Source organism: Sphaeramia orbicularis, chromosome 14, assembly GCF_902148855.1.
Source record: "Sphaeramia orbicularis chromosome 14, fSphaOr1.1, whole genome shotgun sequence".
In the NCBI taxonomy this organism is placed as follows: domain Eukaryota; kingdom Metazoa; phylum Chordata; class Actinopteri; order Kurtiformes; family Apogonidae; genus Sphaeramia; species Sphaeramia orbicularis.
The window spans coordinates 29,359,218-29,374,886 of record NC_043970.1 but is presented as its reverse complement, the minus strand read 5'-3'; the positions used below and the strand labels follow the sequence as shown (position 1 = coordinate 29,374,886).

General features: G+C 37.7%; 1 protein-coding gene across 1 annotated transcript; it reads left to right on the top strand.

The window, feature by feature from the left end:
* The first annotated feature begins 2,962 nt into the window (after nucleotides 1-2,962).
* Nucleotides 2,963-14,152, top strand: dlat (dihydrolipoamide S-acetyltransferase (E2 component of pyruvate dehydrogenase complex)). The gene is made up of 14 exons (XM_030154306.1): nucleotides 2,963-3,220; nucleotides 4,717-4,818; nucleotides 4,897-5,021; nucleotides 5,254-5,413; nucleotides 6,159-6,285; nucleotides 7,051-7,232; nucleotides 7,379-7,529; nucleotides 7,657-7,724; nucleotides 8,928-9,035; nucleotides 9,346-9,453; nucleotides 9,589-9,707; nucleotides 11,216-11,378; nucleotides 11,485-11,621; nucleotides 12,683-14,152. Exons 1-14 carry the CDS (start codon nucleotides 2,963-2,965, stop codon nucleotides 12,810-12,812), a joined length of 1,938 nt encoding a protein of 645 aa, XP_030010166.1. The 3' UTR covers nucleotides 12,813-14,152.
* The last annotated feature ends 1,517 nt before the right edge of the window (nucleotides 14,153-15,669 follow it).

The window sequence follows — 15,669 nt, the reverse complement described above, 5'->3', positions numbered from 1 at the left end:
ATTTAAGTTGCATTGAACATTTGGATATTCAATTTCAGAGGCATTAAGCATGTCCCATTCTTCACATCCCCTCACCCTCCCATCCCCCTGGTCCTACATGACATACTTGATGATAGTAATAAAAAATAGCAAAGTACTCGTAGAACAAAAAATGTAAAATAAAAAAACAAAGAATAAAATATATAATGAAATGATAAAAGCAAAGAAAAAAAAAGCCTAATAGTGGACAAATCTGCTTATTCACAATTACATCCTACACACAAGATATGAACATGTAGTGTTATTAATATTATTAGAGAATACACAATAGCATGCCAAACAGGACAAACTTTGCATTTTATATTCACTGTATTAGAAATGGCTTAAGAAAGTCTTTGAAGTCAACTTGTTTTATTCAGACTGTGGTTTTTTGTACAGTTAGTTCATAGTTCATATGTACTGTATATTATTGACAAAAATCAAAATCTTAGTGCATGTGATCTGTAAACACTCATACAGGAGGGACACTGTAATATCATGGGCAAATTAAAGCCCAAATCCAGTGAAGAAAATTGACAATGTTGCTTTTCACAGTGTCCAGTTGTGTTTATGGAAGAGTTTGCATAAATATCAGTGAGGATTAAGCAAGAATGAATATCCTGCTGAGACCCAGCAATGCATTTTTGTCCTTTGTAGGGGATGAGTTTCACAGTTTTACTTAGAAAAAAAAAAGTCCTGTTCAATGCAAAGGACATTCTATTTAAAAAAATAAAAAAAATGTATCTAAAAAGTTATTACATTATGCTTTTTCCAATCAAGACAATTATTTAATTATCTCAAAAAAGCCAAAATATTTACTTTCCTGGGTCTCAGGAAGAGCTACAGAAACACAAGTTACCTTTTTGTAATTACTAAGTATATGTAGTTGTGTAGTAAAATTAGTAGTAGTCTGTATTTTTATTTATCAGCAGGACAAAACTTGGGTAGATTTTGAGAGTATCAAAGAAAATGTGCATACATAGTATTTTTAATGAAGTGATCCTGACGCAAACTTCAGATTTCAACATAAGTCCTGAGGATCTAATGTTAAGTCAGGTGTTTTCAAAGAAACTTACTAAAAACTTTTATTATCATCTGATAAGTGTCCAGTTTGGCTCCAGGTGAAAAAAAAAATCTGTTCGACTGTGTCATCTTTGTCAGGACATAGGCTGAGTCCACTTGGACAAGCTTGTTACGTAATAGTGGAGGATGCAGCAGGTCTTAATGTGATTAAAACAGGAGCTGTAAGATGAGTACTGTGAGGAAGTGTCTGGAGCTTTAACAGACACCTGACCCCTGCAGGAGATAACATCAGGCAAATGCCAACTGAAGATGATGGTACTTTCAGTCTGACCAGCTCATTTCACCATCTGTGTGGCTTATTGTCATTCACGTGTGTAGTCATTGTGTGTATGGATACTGCTGACAGCTAATACTGGGTTCAACACTCTACGCCAGATTCTCTAACATCATCCCCCAGTAAGGCTGTCACATCTGAGGACTCTTTGGATACAGTGCAAATCTGCTCTTCCACATATTCATCATCATCATATTCATACTATGTGAAGGTCATTCACTACCCGACCAATACTGTGTTTATGAGGATCTTTGAATCTGTCTCTGGAAGTTAAACTGCAACATCATCATATGGCATTTGTCAAGGCACAGGAGGAAACTGATCGCTCTGACAACACTTTTTGGAAGACAGAGCTGTAAAACCAGTAATTTCTCATTATTTACACAATAGTTGTGCACATATAGTACAAATAGTTTGTGTCAAATTAAAGTAGTTGTCCAGTTCAAGTTTCTAAAAACCTATTTCCCACCTAACAATTTCAATGATTGATGACTGTTTTAACAGATCTGTCAGATTTAGTCTATATAGATCTGTTTCATTCATTTAATCAGGTGTGGTGCACTCCTCAGTCTAAACTGCTTACAGCTACACCTGTGCCTGGTGTTTTGTTGCCATCTTGTGGTTGATGGTATAATCACATCTTTAATATATCCTTGTCACTTTTAGTTACCTCTTCAAAAGTATTGCTAAATGATTAACCCTTTTATGCATGAATTATGAGAACCTTAATTAAGGCTTTTTTCCTATGTGTTTTATTCCTCTTTACGCATGAAAAAAAAAAAAAAAAAAAAACTATGTGATTGAAATTTTATGAACCTATTTTTCATGAAGTTCCAAAAATGTCCACTCAGCTGGACACCATGAGTTTATTTTTGAAGCAAAGAAACGTGTATTTAAAACTCATCATAAGAAAGTGATATACTGTGTGTAAACTATGAAATAAAAACCTTTTTAATGCTGCTAATCTGATGTTTTCTCACATTTTAACAGTCTATAATACTAGTTATTACTCACTCAGATAATATGCACAAAAAAAAAAGTTAATTACAGTCTAATAACAATTAGCAACTGATTTACACTCAAACGTGTTAGTGCAGATCAAGTTTATCTAGAACAGCAAAATTACAGTAATGGTCTGAATGTCAGTGTATTATTATGGGATGGTGCATAAGTGTCACTGTGTTGGCTGACATGGAACTAAAACAACAAAACCCATGAATATACAAGAGAACAGCTGGAGAAGAACTGTCCACTGGAGTGACCACTATGCATGAAAGGGTTAAACAGCCGTCATTAGTTTTGTTTTCTTAATGATTACATTTGCAATTATTTCAAAGTGTTTATCTAAGACAGACACAGTTATTTGAAATGCTCGCAGTTTACGACACTTGTTGACGAGAGACGGCAGGACAAGGGAGAGTGCCGTAAATCGTTGTGTTTTGGACTGGAGGAGGTCATTAGAAAGTGAGCAGTAAGTCCAGGCTGGTTCCACGGGCGCAGAGTCCCTCGGTGCCGTCGTTATCTCCGATGCCGGTTTGAGTCTCATCTATTATTCGTCAGCTCTGTGTAGTGTTTAAACGCTGCGAAATGCTCCGTCTCATCCTGCGGCTCAGGCCGTCCGCCGGGCTCCCCTGTCCCCGTGCCCTCCCGGCCGGGCCTGCTGCTTCTCTCGGCTCTCGCTCCGCGCACGGAACCGGCTGTCTGAGGCGGCTTCACTGTGGAGCAGCGTCCCGGGCCGTGAGTGCGGGTTCCGGCTTCAGCCACAGAGCGGCCGTGTGGCGGTGTCCCCCACAAACGGGCCGCTGTCAGGGCGTACGGTTCTACAGTCTGCCACCGCACCAGAAGGTAACGGCTCCTGTCCGTTAGGTTTCCATAGCAGCGACCCCTCTCATGGGCAGTTAGCATGACCTCCCGAGTTAGCATCAAGTAGTAGCATGATGTCCCGTCATGTGTAAGCTGTCAAAGCTCACCTACAGCTACAAACAACCAGTCTCTCCTGTGGAAGTTAGAAAATCAAAACCTTTCTGTAGTTGTCATCCGGAAACACCCATAAAAGTTTGGCCCCATTCATGAGGGATTTTAACAAACTTTTAACAGCTACTTCCATTGAGTATTTCCATTATTACATTCCCTTTCATCAGTCTTGCTTTGACTCTTGTTTGTGTAGTTTATTACACACTATCATCAACTCATTCAACACAATATTTTATCCAAGGGGCCACATGGTTAAGATTAGTTCTTATCTACATTTGAGTTGTACTGTGTATAAATTGATAGTGTCTTCATGTCTATATAATTTGTTTATTTGTTTATTTTAACAATAACATTAAAACCAGAACAAGAAAACTAAATTTAAAAAGATAAAGAAACATATTCTCTTTTTTCTTATTTTATGTTCCTTCTTTTAATATATCTTGTATTTATAATTTAGAGTTAGCAACTAGGCTACCAGCAAAAAATTCCTTGGATGTGTTTATGTACTTTGTGAATTAAGATGATTCTGATTCACAGACACTTGAAACTGAATATTTGTCTCTGTTTAGAAAATTTGCATATTTTCAAGTCTTAAAATATGAGATAATAATGGATAACATTTATATTTTTAATGTATTCTTTTTTGTACTGTTTGAGTCTGTTGTAGGAACTGATCTGCATCATAATTTGCAACACATTAATTACACTTTCAGGCTGTTCATGCTCAAACCACATCAAGTGACAGAAGTAGAACTTGTTTTAGGAATGGGAGTGTCATGTTTACCCTCCATGTTTGCCCTCATGTGTCCTGCCTGAATCTGTCCAGCATCAAAGCACATAAAACACATTCCAAATTATGAAAAAATATTGTTAAATTATCAGATAAATGTATTTGGAAGGACTTGAAGAATGCTGCAGAGACTCCTCTGGAGAGAAATTATAGAGAAATTATACCATATCAACCCAAACAGAGTATAAATGGTTTGATGTAGACTTTTTTTGGGAACCTTACCCAGATATTCACCTCACTTATGAATAACTGCCCTCAGATGTGGTATGACCTTGTTCGTTGCAGTAAAACTTGATGCGATGGGTGAAATGGAGCTGAATGTGGGCCATGTATTGTTGAGGTGATGATTATGGAGCAGCAGCAGTTTGTTTTAAGTTTTTCTCTCTTTATTTATAGAGAAAGGGTCTGCAAAAATGCCCCATTGTTTTAGAAGTTTAATGTGGGGAAAAGTGCAAAACTAATCAGGGCATTTTCTGTGTGAATGCAAGACAAGAATGTTTTCAGCTCAGGGTTATGGTTGGCATTAGGGTTCAGTTCTTTAACTTGTCAAACCTTGACCTCCTCCTCTGTTCAACAGGTGGAGCTTCCTGCTTTGTCACCCACTATGCAGACAGGAACAATCGCTCGCTGGGAGAAGAAGGAGGGTGAGAAAATTGGAGAGGGTGACCTCATAGCTGAGGTAAGAAGCATCATGTTTTCATGTGACTGCAAAAATAAATATGTATACTTTTTTAAAGTAAACTGTTTCTCCCTGTAGGTGGAGACTGACAAGGCCACTGTTGGCTTTGAGATGCTGGAGGAGTGTTATCTGGCCAAGATCCTTGTACCTGAAGGAACGAGAGACGTCAGTGTTGGATCAGTGATCTGCATCACAGTTGACAAGTAAATCATCTCCCTGTTCTTATAAAGGTTCAAATCCACAATGAGCTTCCCCTCCTCTACATTATAGACAGTTGGACTGTCCTTTTTTGTCGTAGCTGTATTTTTATGATGATGGAAAAACTATCCAGAACAAGGACTGTACAGAAACCCTTATAACCATACAATGCCTGGCTATATTCTGTTTATGGTGGTGGATTGAGTAAATGTTGGAAATGTTTGCTTTCCTTCACAGCCCCGACCTCATCCCAGCCTTTAAGGACGTAACTTTGGACTCCATTAATGCAGCTGGTGCAGCTCCTTCTGCCGCTGCCTCTGCTCCTCCTCCTCCTCCTCCACCTGCTGCTGCAGCTCCTCCTGCAGCCCCAGGCAGCTCGTATCCAACACACTTGAAGGTAGCTGTGCCCTCATGAAAACAAAGTACACTGGAAGTGTGTTAGAGAGTAGAGTAATGCAGACTGTGTTTACAGTCGCACTGTCCTGTAGCTACTGTTCAAAGCTCTAACATTTCATGATGCCCAATGTTTTATACTATGACTTGTGTGCTTGCATTTTATGAAATTTTCCATTGATGCACAAAATTCAGAGAAAGCTTTGTTTCAATGTAATGGTCTATTTCATTTGTTTGGTTTTTAATGGTATTGTATCCTCATTGTTAATATTTCATTTAACATTACTTGTCTTATTTTCATTAGAATGAAATGACTTAAGCTCACCATATGTCACTAAACATAATGTCTAAAAATGATTTTCTGCTTGAGTCATGTCAAATTTTCATTGGAAACTACTATGAACATAACTGCTATGTACATTTAGTTTTATTGATTAGACTGATAGACCCATAGTGACAGAAACTGCAAACCACCCTCTGCATTCCAATAGATCACTATAAGGTGAATTTACCATTTTGTGATGTGCACTTAAGTCTCTGCTGGTTTTTCCTTGAATGCGTTGACCAGTGACCAATAAATGGGGCCATGAGATAATTGGGCTGATAAATGATATCAACAAAGACCTTTCAGTGTGCTTTATAGGATTGAATGATATTTTGCTCATTAAAACTGTCACAGTACCTGTCACATGTTTTATTGGCAAAAAAAAAAACTGCAGTGACGTGTGCGTGAATCCTGTGTGTCGCAGATCGCACTTCCTGCCCTCTCACCCACAATGACGATGGGCACCGTGCAGCGCTGGGAGAAGAAGGTCGGGGAGAAGCTGAGTGAGGGAGATCTGCTGGCTGAGATTGAGACGGATAAAGCAACCATTGGTAAAAAAAAAAAAAGAAAAACACACAAATGCCTCAGTCGTCCATTTAGTTAGTGCACATGCCTACAAAACAATAAACAACAGATTTCATTTGGTATATGATGAACATTCACCATCTCATATATGCACAGATACAATGGGCTCTTGTCCTGAATTACATGTATGTTAGAGCTGTGTGATAGGACCAAAATCTTATATCTAGATATTGGTCCTTTTATATCCAGATAATGATGCATGTCACACTATGGTACACTTTGTCATAATTCAAGGATTAATGAATTGGTTTTATACAATGGTCATGTAAAATTTTCAATTATATACTTTCCAAATAAAAAATACGCAAAGTAAAGCAAACATTTTCAGTTTCAATTTGGAAATAAATGTAAATAAAGGCCAAAATGTGAATATGTTTGAACTGTAGCAGTAAATAGACATGAATACAGATTATGTAGATGGTAAAAGAGTGTAGTGGTGATTTAAATACAGTTTACTCGCACGTGTCAGATTTTTTATTTTATCCAAATCATGTCCTTGTAACAGAAGAAACTCTTAGTTTGGATGCAAGCTCCTTATTTTGTTTTACTGATTGTCACATTTGCTTGTGTGTATTGCCTTCATATCTGTGTTGTGCTCAACAATGCAAGGTTTTATCGAAAAGAAGAAAAGTATTGCTGAATAAAGTGAAATAAATTAAAATAACATAGCTTTATAAGACACAGTAGATATTTTGAATCCTAACCTTTTGTGATTATTTCACTTGTTTTAGGCTTTGAGGTGCAGGAGGAGGGCTATTTGGCCAAAATTATGGTTCCAGAAGGAACTCGGGATGTTCCCCTGGGGACACCACTCTGCATCATCGTAGAAAAAGAAAGTGACATCGCTGCCTTCAAGGATTACGTTGAGACTGGAGTGGCAGAGGTTTCCACACCACCCCCAGCTCCAGCACCAGTGAGTCACTCGCAAAGATTTGACCAAACCCAAGACAGAGACATCGATTGTCTTCTCTTAGCTACTGAATTTCTATTTTAATTTGGTGCAGTTGCTGCTTTTACAACCACATACGTTTTTCACAAATATTTGTTTTTATGTTGTAGGCTGCAGTGCCAACTCCTGCAGCAGCTTCCACTCCCACTCCTGCCCCTGCAGCTGCTGTACCTGCAGGACCCAGGAAAGGCCGCGTGTTTGCCAGCCCACTCGCCAAGAAACTTGCTGCTGAGAAAGGAATTGACCTGGCGCAGGTCAGCGGTAAGTAACCCAGATGTAGGTTCAACACGGAGGCCTAACGAGGGTGAAAAACACTATTGAAGATGGAAATGTACAATGGAGAAAGTAACTATCAAATATTTTCTATGTCGATCTGTTTGTGCTTTAGGTTCTGGTCCTGATGGACGCATCACCAGGAAAGATATCGACACCTTTGTTCCACCAAAAGCTGCTCCTGTAAGTGAATTTTGTTTTAGTCATGAACAACTTAATGAGAAAATATTTTTTTTATTTTATTTTTATCATTTATTTATTCCAAACATGCAAAGAAACAAAATAAAACAAAACAAAGCAAATTAAGACAAAAACAAAATAACATTTAAATGGACAGAATCTATCTTCAAGCACATACAAGTCTGAATATTGCATTTGTTCCATAATTTTACCCCACAGATGGTGATACAGAAACTTTTTTAACGTAGTGCAAACTTTATGAATCTTTAAATTACATTTTCCCCATAAATCATAGACTCCCTCTCTTTCACAAAACATTTCTTGAATATTGCCCAGCAGTAAGTTATTCTTTGCATTAGACATTATTTGAATAGTTTTGAACTCCACAAGGTCAATGAGTTTTAAAGTTTTGGATTGTAGAAATAGTGGATTTGTGTGTTCCTGAAAACCGACATTGTGAACAATTCTTACTGCTCTTTTTTGCAATATAAAAAGTCTTTGTTATGAACTTGTATACGTATTTCCCCTTACCTCCAAACAGTAACTTAAATAAGGTAAGATCAATGAATTATAAAGAATCTGAAGTGATTTCTGAGCTAATATCCCCTTTGCTCTGGCCAGGACTGAGATGCTTCTGGATAGTTTGTTTTGTACATATTTTATGTGAGGTTTACAGCAAATTTTATCATCAAAATAAGTTGTAGTAGTTGTATTTCCATATAACTGTCAAGAAAAGTTGACGCAATTTAATGTTGCAAAAGCTAAATTAATTGGAATAAATACACTATATATGTGTAGGCTAGATATTAGTGACCCTAAACAACTGAGGCCATGATTCAGATACAACTAGATGTTTGTCAGCTGCCAAAAAATGACTCCTTTGTTGTAACTACCAGCCATGTTTTCAGAAGTAGGTGCTTCTTCAGTTTCGCAGTATAGAAGCATCATGTGAATTAAGTTAAGTACGTCAGAAGTGAGTCAGAAAAAGTGTTTCCATCTTCAGTTATGCTAAATGTTTAAGAAAAAAGGCAGAAACTACTGCAAGCAAGCTAAAGCTCTTTTCTAATTCGACTAAAAACCTGTCTGCTGAAATATTAAGTATTTAGAATAAGGTAGTGGCTGTTTTTGTTATTTTACTGTAACTCCATACAACAATTTGGGGTAATTATCTTGGATGTCAATGTAAAAAGTAATATTTTTTGTCAGGCTGTGGCTGCTGCTCCTGCTCCAGCTGCTGCTCCAGCTGCTCCTGCACCTGCAGCGGCTGCACCTGCTGGGACCTACACAGACATCCCCATCAGCAACATCCGCAAAGTAAGAGCAAACACACACACCTGACATCTGATGCTCTGTTGTGCTCTGTTGTGCTCTTTTGACAACAGTCGGGCTGAATTTGCTACATGCTTTCTCTGTACAGAGTTCAGTGTCGTTGCACCGACTGCTGGGAGGCAAACTTTCTGAAGGGATTTTTTAGAAGTGTAGCTCTGTTATCTTTGACCTGTGCCTCCACATTCTACCCTTCATACAGACGTATCATTTATCAAAAGGCCTGACTAACACCTCATTCCTCTCTGTGATAAATTATGGATCAAAGCTGAACAGAATAAATGAATCCCCCCTGCAGGTCATTGCTCAGAGGTTGATGCAGTCCAAGCAAACCATCCCGCACTATTATCTGTCTGTAGATGTCAACATGGACCAAGTGTTGGAGCTTCGGAAAGAACTCAATGCTGTGAGTTTTCTCTTGGATCTCTGCATGTAGCAGCATCACAGACAGGAAACATTCATTTTCCTCTGGTGTCATAGCACGGCTAAGATAAGTTAAAGTTATTTATGTGCTGTATCTCTTAAACGCTCCACTCTGCAGGAGGTGAAAGCTCAGAATATCAAACTTAGCGTGAACGACTTCATCATCAAAGCCAGCGCTCTGGCCTGCCTCAAGATTCCTGAGTGTAATTCCTCCTGGATGGAAACAGTAATTCGCCAGTGAGTAAACACAGACACGCCAATCAATGCTGTTCCTTTAATAACTCATCTTACAGGTATGATGATTCATAAAGAAACTCTTACTTAGCAGCTGTCTGTCATCACCAAACTAACCTTCTAATCTAGTAAAGGAAACGGTACAAGCTTTGACAGGTTAATGTCAGGAGCTTATCTTCACTAGTGCTTTTCTGCATTTTTTATGATGTAAAACCTCTTTGATATAAAACTAATATCTAATGTCTGTAGTAACTTCCAAACGAATGATCGCATGACTGTATTTGCAGGTTTTACAAGTACATGAGCACAAGTGTAAAATTATTGCATGGTTTAATCAATGAAAGAAAGGAAAAACAAAGAAAGAAGGGTTATCTGTTTTTTTAGAAATCAGAATAACAGCCTTGTATTTCTCCTCAATACTCAGATGTCCTCATGCATGTATACCCGTTAGTCTGATTTATTTCAATCTTTTACATCTGCACCCATGTAAAAAGAAATCATGGAAAACAGATGTGACATAGTCAAACATGAGTGGAAGACAATAATAGGAAGTTTGAGTCTACCGGCAAAAAGTACATGCATACATCCAATAATTGATGTAACACTGAAGTATAAGGGATGAGTGGCAAGATCATATTGGAGAGCAAATGTGTGTGTGCGTCATTGTTTACAGTCACCATGTTTGCCTGTTCTGACTATAAAACAGTCATACTGGAAAGAAACTAAAACAGCAGCTTTTAAGGTTTGTATTTTAGGAATCCTAAATAAAACAGAACAGCGTGGATGTGAGGTCTAAACAAAAAATGTAAAAAAAAAAAAAAAAAAAAAAAAAAACAAAGGTTATGTGTTGTGAAACAAATCCATATTGCTATGGATGTAGCCTTAAGAAATAAAATAAAACACCAGAAAATAAAGGGATAAATATTTCTATTTTGGGTATGCAGGTGTATTCTACCATGCCTAATCCTGCTCTTGGGCAACTTTGTCATTCTGTATTCTGTTTTGTTCTGCTACCTGTGTGTTCCTGTTTAAAAGTCGCCCTCACTACATGAACAGTAGCAACATCTGAGCTGCAGCTGCAAATGGGAGTAGATTTGAGGAAAAACCATATTTATGTGGTGGTTTCTTTTATAGGGATTTTATCAGAGGAGGCTTCCTCTTGTGTAAATGTTCGACCAAAACAAATTCTCCTCTTGAAACTATTGTGTAAAGGCCCTGTCGCTGCATCCTGTTCTTGGCACCATCCAAAACAAGTTAGATTTACTTAAAGACAGACAAATTAGCTCAACAATCCAGAGTTTCATCCTATTCTCTAATGATAGTGGACATGTCTCTGGCAGAGGGTTAGTGTTTGGTACAGATGGGTCTGGTTACTGGTGCAGTAAATTACAGACTTTTATAGTGTAGTTACACTTTAAAGCCAACAGGGGGAAGTCAAAGCACAGACATGATAATTCCTCTGCTGTGAAACTCAGATTTGTGCTCACATCTGTATTGACGACTATTTCCAGGAATCATGTGGTAGACGTCAGTGTGGCAGTGAGCACAGCCAGCGGTCTCATCACACCCATCGTGTTCAACGCTCACACCAAAGGACTGGCCTCCATCAGCTCTGATGTGTCGGCTCTGGCTGCCAAAGCAAGGGAAAACAAACTGCAGCCGCATGAATTCCAGGTAGAACACATGACATCGGAGTCTGTGGGCATGATGTTGATTTCACCTAACAGTAGTGAACCTGCAAACATCATACATTTATTGTATTTCTTTTTTTTTTCATCAGGGAGGAACGTTCACTATCTCTAATTTGGGAATGTTTGGTATCAAGAACTTCTCAGCGATAATCAACCCTCCTCAGGCCTGTATCCTCGCTGTCGGAGGCTCAGAGAAGCGGCTGATTCCTGCTGATAATGAAAAAGGGTAAGTGTCTGATCCGAGGTACAATAACGAGTAACCCCACCACCACCACTCAGATCTTCAGCTTATGACCCACAGATGGATTTTCTGTTTATTTTGTCATTACTTTTTCAAGAATAAAGATTTAAATTATTGCAGGTAAAAAACATGGGATCAAATAATGTGTGATATTATATTCATTCACCATAAATTATTAACATTGAAACTGAATTCAACTGACTTACCTGCAATTCAGTGAATGAAGCAACACAAATGAAACAAAGAATTGATCTAGTTTATTTTTTTATCTAGTTAATACATCTGTATGTCGTCAAGAATCTGTTGATATGATACGCATCATGAAGCAATATGGTTTGGGTTTTTTTATGTTGGATTTTTTTTTAACTTTAGGGAAACTTTCGTAGAACAAAGAACAGCAACATGTATAAAATCTGAATAAGGTATTTTCTTTGTTGTTCTGCCATGCAGTCAGACTTTAACACAACTCTAAACAAGTGGTGCCAGGCACAACAAACCTCGCACATATTTCGCCCATTATAAGTAAATGGGAAGATTTTAAAAATTCCTAAAAAATGTAAACTTTGACCTACTTTTCCCAAACTTAAATGACATCTGTTCTGGGTCACTGGTAATCTATAAAGTGAATGTGGTATAAATTCAATCAATAGTTTTGCTGCTACAAACATTTGAAATTTCACCCGTTATAAGTAAATAGGAAAAAAAAAAAGATTTTGAAAATTCATAAAAAATTGTAACTTTGACTTACCTTTCCCAAAATGTAATGACATCTATTCTGGGTCACTGGCAATCTATAAACCAACTTTGGTATGAATTCAACCAACAGTTTTGCTGCTAGAGTGTTAACAAACAAAGAAACAAACAACCCAAACCAAAAACAAAACCCCTTGCCTCCCCTTTGGGGCGCGGGGTAATTCACCAATTCCTATTACAATCTTTACTCCTGTAGGATTTCTCAGTGTTGCTATACACCCTTAGTAATTAGAGAAATCATTTTTAACTGCTAGTTTTTGTCTTAATTTTTGTTAACTGCTTCTGTGTTTCAGGTTTGATGTAGTGAATATAATGTCGGTGACACTGAGCTGTGATCACCGTGTTGTGGACGGCGCGGTCGGCGCACAGTGGCTTGCAGAGTTCCGTAAATTCTTGGAGAAACCCGTCACTATGCTGTTGTGATCGGACTATACTGCCATCAAAACTGCAGAAGAAGGCCTGTCCTCTCACTGAAGAGATCTGATTGGTGGTCCACATCAGTCCTATTCCTCCTGTGATTGGCCGGCCCACCACCAGGTCACTCCCAGTTACCCTGAAGGGGAAGAGGCAGACGTCACTCCACTTACCTGACTGTTTCACTGTCTCTGTCTGTCTTTCTGTCCTCTCTCACTCATTCTATTTATTGAGGCCCCCCTCTCATGAGAGACCAGAGTTAGGTCTAATTTATCTAGAGTAGAGACTGACCATAAGTCACTAAAACATGTTTTTGCAAAGGGAAGAGTTACATGTCCAACCAGTGAGCGTATTAATCCTCTGTGTGTATGTGTGTGTGAGAGCTCGTATACACTTTATCTGATTATGTGTGAATGTGATAAAGGCAGGAAGTGCAGCCCTGTGGGTGTCAGTCATTTCAACAAAAGATTGTGACTTTTGTCTGATGGATTAAATGTATGTTCGCCTTTACTATGTTACACAGGCACATAAAGCTGTCCCTGATCCATCTCACACACATACATTCACAACTGGCAGACATGAATATGGTGTGTTTTCAGCGGGTTGTTGCCGCAGCATGTAAATTCCAGAGGCAGTGCTGTAAATATGGCAGCTGTAGCTCTGTGCTGAAATAACGGTTCTGCTGCCGCCTCACCACGTATGATGTAACACCTGTACAGTCTGAAAAGGAAGAAAGCTCTAAAAGAATAACCCAACAGTTCTGCCAATTCTCTCTCTTCAGTGGAGATATTTATTTTCTAGTCTCCTACTTTAAAGTCCTTTTAAAATACTCTGTACTTTGCAGCTGAAACGCACAAAGCTGGTGCTGGATGTTATTTGTTATTTGAATAAATTGGGAGAAGTTAACTCAGTGCCAAAGGCTCTAATGTTTGGGTTTTTGTCACAAAACTTACACTAAAAGCCCAAAATGAATGAAAAACATGACACCAAGTATGTTTAATAGTGTTAAAATTGTGCATAAATATTTAGCTTGAAACAGAAAGTCAACAGTATTCAACTGATAATAAATGTTACCGAAACAGAAGAGCTTTACAACAAATGGATCAAAATGAAGTGGAGTTATGTTCAAACAAACAGTATTGGAATAATAATGCAGTATATAAACAAAAGGAAACTGACAAAAGCAACGGGTCCATTGAAACAAAGCCATGACAGATGCAAATACAACTTAAAGACAAATAAATGGAAGCTAAAGAGTAGGTGAGTGAAAAAAGAACTTCAGAATGATAAAAGTACTGATTCTGTGTTGTATTGATTCTTTGCAGAGGAATTAAAGATGTGAACCTGGAGTCCAGTTGTTATGAAAGTACCTCCTTTTCCTAAATCTTACTCATCTGTCACTTTTAAAAGACATATTGCACACATTATAAAACATCACATAAAATCAGGATTTCCAATACTTTTTTTTTTTTTTGTTATTATTATATATTGTATTTATTACCATGGAGTTTATTCTGCAGTGTTCTACCTTTAAAAATGTCACATATACGGGTTTTATTTAATATCAGTCTTTTTAAGTAACATTATGTAAATTGGAAAAACTGGAAAATGACAGTTGTTGAGTTGTTGGAGTCCAAACAAACTGCAGGAGGAGAATCGGAGCAGCGAACATGAAGCCTCTGACCTCAGAGCTGACATAATAAAAGGTCAGCTCTGAAAAGATGAAAAGGTTACACTTCTCCCTGTTCTACCCAAACCTGCTTTGGTCCAGCTGGGCATAAATTGCAGGTATTCTTCACTCTTAAAATGAGTTAATTCTAATTAACATTTTTTCTGCTCCAATTCTTCACTATATGTGAAATTAATCAGGTTTCAACAGCAGAAATACAGTTCATCCAAACAAGCTCGCACTTATTTGTAGTACAAGATTAACCCATAAAGACCTAGTGCTACTTTTGTGGCAGTTCTACAGTATATATTTTTTCTCTATATTTAACTTTTCTTAAGTGATTTATCACCATTTCTTGTAATATCCTCTGCATTTTGCGTTTTTTTTTTTTTTTTTTTATGAAAATCAGGTATTTTCCTATGTTTAATTCACTGATTATGTAGATGTTCATAACAGCTCAGATTAAAGTTGAGGGTTATTATATCACAAACAGAGAAAACTGAAGAGAAAGGGTCTTTTTCAGTGAAGATATCAATATTTGACCATAAAAAAGTGCCTACAACCACTGTCATTGATTCAACCTCAGTGGGTTTTACTGGTGAATAAATCTCGTAGAAGAACGTCCAAATGGGTCATATCTGATGACCAAGAAAATTTGACAAACTGTATTTTACACTAATTATTTCCATGTATTGATAGGATTAGTGGATCAACAGGTATTAAACAGTTTAGATCAGTAGATGCTTTTGGTTGCCGGTAGCTGTTTGGGTCTTTATAGTTAAGCTTGTGTGTCTTTGAGATTTCAAAGGTCAGGATTTGCAGCATAACTGTGTAATCTAAATGTTTAGATTTGGAGCAAAAAGCAACAAATTCAGCAAGAAATCAATTTAATCCATAACAAGTGATGCCAGGCACAACAAACCCCGCCCCTTGCACATAGTGTGGTTTATTTTGGCATCGATCCAGCTGATGTCAGCATATCAATGCTCTATATATGTGCCGAGTTTGAAGTAAATTGAACCAAAATTTATGTTTTTGTAGATGTGAAATTTCGCCCATTGTAAGTAAATGAGAGAAGAAAAAAGATTTTAAAAATTCATTAAAAATTTTAACGTTGACCTACTGTTCCCAAAATGTAATCAGATGTATTCTGGATCACTGGCAATCTATAAACCCAATTTGGTAGGAATTCAACCA

Coding starts and splice junctions, on each gene's coding strand:
- dlat (XM_030154306.1), top strand. CDS start 2,963: ATGCTCCGTCTCATCCTGCGGCTCAGGCCGTCCGCCGGGCTCCCCTGT. Junction 7,233..7,378: donor CACCCCCAGCTCCAGCACCA/GTGAGTCACTCG, acceptor TTTATGTTGTAG/GCTGCAGTGCCAACTCCTGC. Junction 7,530..7,656: donor TGACCTGGCGCAGGTCAGCG/GTAAGTAACCCA, acceptor TTTGTGCTTTAG/GTTCTGGTCCTGATGGACGC.